The following is a 6,397-nucleotide window of genomic DNA, read 5'->3' as shown; positions in this document are numbered from 1 at the left end:
ATATGAAAACGCAATTTGCTGTTGACTCAAATGCCCAAAGATGACTGAATTTATTGCCTACTTCTTCTCCTTCAACTGCCTGAAGCTAACATGAATGCAAAATTGAAAACAGCTGCATAAAATCTTTTATAAGGGATGATTTCTATAGGACACTGCACAAAATTAAATTAAAGGCAAAACTATATATTGTATTTTGTTTTTATCTGCATCAAAAATGCTTTGTATATGTCATTAAAATGTTCACCATCTGAGGTGGGCTAGTGCCCTGCCCAGGGTTTGTTTCCTGCCTTGCGCCCTGTGTTGGCTGGGATTGGCTTCAGCAGACCCCTGTGACCCTGTAGTTAGGATATAGCGGGTTGGATAATGGATGGATGGATGGATGGATGGATGTTCACTATGTTTTTTTTTTTTTATTTATTTAAAATTTTTACTTGCAAAAACTTTTCTAGATGGCACTTAAATGTCAACACTGTTGGAAAACATGTGAAGCTCATAACGTGTCTATGTCTAGTCACTATTCAGGGATGGGATGTAGTGGTGATCCACTCCTACAAGCACTAGGGGGTCCACATCAATGACAGTTTGGACTGGTCTCATAACACAGAGGTACTATGTATGAAAGACCAGACCAGGCTCTTTCTCCTTAGGAGACTACCTTCCTTTAATGTGGGAAATGACATCTTTCACATCTTCTATAACTCTGTGATGGCCAGTGCAATTTTCAATGCTGTGGTGCTCCCGGCTGGCAACATCACTTCAAGAGATGCTCATCGAATCAACAATCTAATTAAAAGGGCAGGTTCAGTTATGAGATTCACTCTGGACTGATGGTTGTAGTAGCGAATGAAGAAATTGAAACAAACCTAAGTGCCATTATGAACAATGCTGCACAATTTCTCTCTGACACACTAATACTGAGGACTTTCAGTCCACAAATTATTCAGCAGAAGTGTGTCAACAAACGCTACTGGGGCTCCTTTATACCAACTGCAATATGCCTGCATAATGTCTCGCTAGGACCGTGACAGCCAAGTCAGAAGCTTCCTTTCTTTACAATTTTTCTTCATTCTGGTCATTCTGGTGTGTGTTCAGACCATAGTATATGTATGTATGTGTGTGTCTGTGTGTAAATTTATTTATTTAATGAACTTCTGTAAAAAGGCTAATTTCCCAGTGGGACAAATAAAGTTCTTGGTATCTATCTATCTATCTATCTATCTATCTATCTATCTATCTATCTATCTATCTATCTATCTATCTATCTATCTATCTATCTATCTATCTATCTATCTATTGTGAGACTTGCCCAGACACCACCAGTCGGAAACCACATCTTTATAAAAGCACACGTTTATTAAGCACAAATAAACACAGTGCACTCAGCACTAATCACCCCTTGCACAGACTTCTCTCAATGTCCTTGGCCGCCTTTCCTCTCCTCCTGGGAGCTTCGTCCTGCGCCCGCTCCCAACTCTAACTCCCTGACTGTAGGAAGGCGGCCCCTTTTATTCCCGCCCGGATGTGCTCCACGTGGCTGATGACGTCCTTCCGGCATCACTTCCTGGTGTGGCAGAAGTGCTGCCCTTTGCACCGGAAGCACTCCGGGCGTCTCTGGCAGATTCCTCTGCCATCTTGCCGAGTGTGGCGGAAATAAATGTCTCCCGGGTTCTAGGAGGCTCAAGGCGCTCCCTGGCGGTGGCCATGGGTCCCCATGAGTTGGAAAGTCTCTCCTCCTCTACCGTGGTCCTCTCCTGCTCCAGGGCGGTTGCCCCCTCATGACCCAGAAGACATAACAGTCACCTTCCGGTCCTTCTAGGCATCCCGGCCGGGTCAGAACCCCAGCCATCTGTGACACTGTCTATCTAACCCTACAAATATATACAATTTATAAGATACAAATCTTTTAATCCCGGAGGTGATATCTACCCTATTTCAATCTGCACTACATTAATAGACATTTTAATTTATAGACTGTAGTAAGAATGCAGACTCAGGATGCAGATTATAAACAGGAGGTGAAAGTAGATGGAGAATCAGACACAGAAAGGCAGAGATACCTCAGGTCTTCATTGACTACGGTGCTTTGTGATGCAGTCTGATTCTGGACTAATAACAGCAATGATAATAGAAGTAAAACTTTTAATTTAAAAGAACAAAAAAAAATTTTCAGAATGCTACATTCTGCTTAAGCCTGTTACACTTTTTAATATCCAGATGTCTCCCCAGTCTTTTCATTAAAATGACTATCACCAAAATTGTGTTAAATATATATTTTAGGAAGTCATTAAGTAACATCCTGAAGCATTCTTGCTCCAACTTAGAGTCACAGTGGTATATGACCCATCATAACAGCATTGTACACAAGGCAGGATTCATCCAAGGTCAGGGTATGTCTCAGGTCTCACTCGCATTCACACACTCACACTGCAACAGTTTTGAATTGCTTAACCTGTGTGTCATTAGGGATAAGTTAGAAAACCAGAGTAACCAGTACAAAAATCTCCATACAGGGAGAACTCCACACAGACAACAAACGGAACTCAAATACTCAAACACACCTGGATTTGTGATATAGCACAGGTAATGTTTGTATCTAGCTACCACTCACTGTCAGCAAAATGTGAATCTGAATTTTATGTTTATAACAACTTTTTTATATTTCTACAGTTGGATAATTGTCAGGATGACTTAGGGCACACACTAAGACTAAACCAGCAGCCTTAAGGCTTAACAATCTAAAAACAAATATGTTTTATTTAAACACAGAATGTGGTTAAAGCCACCAGATTGCCATATTGGGAGCTGACTGAAATAACAACCAGCATCTCTAGGAGTACTGACAGCTCATGATTGGCTATTATTATCTTATGCAACAACATAAAGAATTTACATCAGCAATACATTCATACTCCAGGAGAGCTCTAGAGACACAAAACTAGTCTTGCTGCTTCTATAAATATCAGTTGTTTGTCAGTGTTCTAAAGGAATATGTTCTGGTTTGTTTTTACTTGAAGACGCTTACAAATTGAACATTAATGGATGGCAGTTATTTGAAGTCTCAACAGCTTGTACAGTATTGCTATCCACATGACAATCGATCCTGCCTCCGAGAAATAAGATTGTCAGCTGTGTATGGAATGTTGTACATTTTGTCAGCACTTTCTGTGATGCTAACCGTGGTGGGGAACTTACTGGTGGTCATTTCTGTCTCTCATTTTAAGCAGCTTCACACACCGAGCAACCTCCTTGTGCTTTCACTTGCAGCAGCAGATTTTTTGATTGGCATTTTTTTGATGCCTTTTAATATATCAAAAATCATTGAAAACTGCTGGTATTTTGGAGACAGATTCTGCTTTTTCAATGCTTTAGTCGATTACACACTGACATCAGTTTCTGTCAGTAATTTAATATTTATAGCCATTGATCGCTACGTTGCTATATGTGATCCTTTACTTTACTCTGCTAAAATTACAGTTCCTATTGTACAGTTATTCATTATGACTAATTGGATATTTGCTATGGTATACACATGGGCAGTTTTCTTTTTTAAGAGATATTACATTTCTTTTGATAGTGTCAGTGTTTGTGTAGGAGATTGTCAAGGATTCTATGCTGAATCTTGGGTGTTAATGGAGTTTATCATTATGTTTTTTATTCCTTGTGCTGTGATGGCAAGTCTGTATTCCAAAATCTTCTTAGTTGCAAGGAGACATTTGAAAATAATTAATTCTGTCAATCAACAAATTTGTACTAAAGAATTACATCAAAACAAAAGACCAAAAAATTCAGAACGAAAAGCAGCAAAAACACTGGGGATTGTAATATCAGTTTACTTTATTTGCTGGGTGCCTTTCTATACATGCAAAATTATTTATACTTACACTACTTTGCCTGTACCTAATGTCTTCTTTAATGTTTTGGTATGGCTCATTTATTTCAACTCTGGCATGAATCCAATTATATATGCTTTGTTTTATCCCTGGTTTAAGAAATCAGTAAAGCTCATAATGACATTAAAAATATGCAATCTTGAATCATCATTAATTAATTTATTTTCTGTAAACAATTAGGTGCATGTTATTTTCATATTTCTTATCCCTAGTGAGAGTTAAATAGATGTGTAAGCAATTGACTGAAGCATGTGCATGCAAAATTTAGAAAATATTTATAAGAAGGCATATTCAAATAGAACTACCATATTATTCCATGTATTAGTTGGAATGGAGAAGATATGAGTAAAACACATAACTTCACATATAAATGAAAGAGCATACCAAGAAATGCAGTCACAAATCAAGCAGGGGATACAGACATGTACTTATGGGCTGAATCTCAGTCCTACTGCTCTCTTACTAACATTGTATAAATGGGTTTTCTCAAGGAGTCTTGTTAGTTAATGTATGTTTAAAGTACAGGGGTTAAAATACTATTGATAATTGTTACTCATTTAATGCAATTAAACACATACAAAAATCAAAATAGCTCAAAGCTTTCAAAAATGGCCCCAGAGCAATGTCTGGTTCCGTGTCCAAAACAAGGACAAGTAAACAAAGAAGGAGTTGGGCTTTTATAAAAGCCAGGGAGGAAGAGGTGGGGTCCAATAACTGAAGCCGGACGTGACCTCGGTAGGGGGCGCAGTCATGTAAGGGAAGCAGGAAGTACTTTATGTTTGTTTCTCTTCAGGAGATCTGTAGGAGGAGAGGAAAGGTTAGTGCACTTCGAAAAAACCTACTCTTGTTTTCCGCCCTCAGTTAGTTCCTTAGCCTGCCTCCCAAGCGCACGTGTGTGGCAATATCCGATAAAGAATTTTGATAATTGTTGGTGAGTGAGTTTCATAAAAGTACAAATGTTCAATAAATCAGCATATTTAGTTAAAATGACATAATTTGAAAAAAGGAAGGTGTCATCTTAAGACATTTGTGGTTGTAAAAATGCATACTCATATATTTAATTATGCATCAATATCCTAAATGTTCTCCTGTGATGAAGTAGTATCCATCTTTGATGGATTCTTTCCTTGCTCCTAATACTGCCAGGATCATTTTAGCTTTTCGCTATTATAAATTGGAATAGTCTGTCTAGAGAACACATTTTGTGATAGCTTAAACAGCTTTAGTTCACTTTAGTGTGTGACCTAATATGAAGCAATACAAATTAAATAATGAAGTAATGAGGGCAAATTAAATATCAATGTACAAAATATTGCAATAAATGAAGCATGCATGATACGTACAAAAAAATTAAAGCCCAATCTCCATAAGCAAAACTGAAGAGCATCAAAAAATGCAAATTTAAAACATTACTATGATAAAATTGTTGACACTTGCATACACTGTTAAAATTGTATAAATAAATTCCAGTATGGGAGAACAGAGATGTTGCAAAAGGTTATTGTTTGGTGAATGTGTGATTTCTGTACTAATGACAGAAGTAGAAATTTCCCAGGATCTCTCAGCAATGAGTAGGAAAGGCACTAAAGTGATAGCAAAGAGATGGCAGCATTGGGAACTGTATGAATGATGAAGCAACCTTTTAACAAACCAATACAAATTATAGTGGCATGTCTTGTATTCTTTGGGTACAAACTTTATCTCTCTTTCCTTGCAAGGATGATGGGTGATTCACAGGCATGAAAAGCACAGATAGAAAGAAAGGACATGCCAAATGTGTTTCAAATGCCCTACACCATGAAACTCTACTTCCTTCACTGGAACTTAGCATTTCCGTCAGGGGCATAACCAGAAATTAATTTCAGTTGAGGATGAGAAAGTATGCAAATTATAATTCTGTTTGTGGTAAATCAGTTGGAGCTGTCATAAAATATATTTCAGGTGGGTAGGGGTTCAAACTTGAGGTCCCTCTGGCTGCACCTGTAATTGAAGTTTGCTCAAATTGCTGTATTTTCTGTGGCTTCTGGCAACTGGGCCACAATGTTTCTTATAATAAGCTTTCTCTTAATGATGATTTGCACTTTCATGGAAGGATATTATTTACAACAAGCAATGTCGTCAACAACAACAATCACATTTGGAAATCCACAAATTGCATAGGAACTTTCTTTTGACTGTGTGCAGGTCATGTTATATACTGTAGTGAAATGACTGTTTATGCACTCCATACACTGGTGTCTGAGCAGCTTCCTTTAAAAGTAAATTTTATATAACTTACAGAAAAATACCTCTAGCAAGGCATCTTTTGGAATAATCAGAATGTCCATATTTTTTGGTCAGAAGATCTACCATCTACCATTTTTGACTTTCAACAGAAGACTGCAGTGTAAATATTTTGCTTTTTTAAACAATATTTTTTACTTCTCCTGCTGGTTTACTCTGTCAATAATACTTGCTATAATATTCACTTCTGTATTCTGTCTTTAACTCTTTTGAAGAATATTTCA

The 6,397-nt window shown here is 37.5% G+C and overlaps 1 protein-coding gene across 1 annotated transcript; it reads left to right on the top strand.

The window, feature by feature from the left end:
• The first annotated feature begins 2,991 nt into the window (after nucleotides 1–2,991).
• Nucleotides 2,992–4,107, top strand: LOC127526930 (trace amine-associated receptor 13c-like). Its single transcript, XM_051924168.1, has one exon. It carries the CDS (start codon nucleotides 3,036–3,038, stop codon nucleotides 4,068–4,070), a length of 1,035 nt encoding a protein of 344 aa, XP_051780128.1. The 5' UTR covers nucleotides 2,992–3,035; the 3' UTR covers nucleotides 4,071–4,107.
• The last annotated feature ends 2,290 nt before the right edge of the window (nucleotides 4,108–6,397 follow it).

The sequence above is a fragment of the Erpetoichthys calabaricus genome, chromosome 3 (assembly GCF_900747795.2).
Source record: "Erpetoichthys calabaricus chromosome 3, fErpCal1.3, whole genome shotgun sequence".
Lineage (NCBI taxonomy): Eukaryota > Metazoa > Chordata > Cladistia > Polypteriformes > Polypteridae > Erpetoichthys > Erpetoichthys calabaricus.
Note: the sequence above shows the minus strand (reverse complement) of the source record. Positions and strands in the feature narration are given on the sequence as shown.

Excerpts from the sequence above, each read along its gene's own strand:
- LOC127526930 (XM_051924168.1), top strand. The coding sequence starts at position 3,036 with ATGGATGGCAGTTATTTGAAGTCTCAACAGCTTGTACAGTATTGCTAT.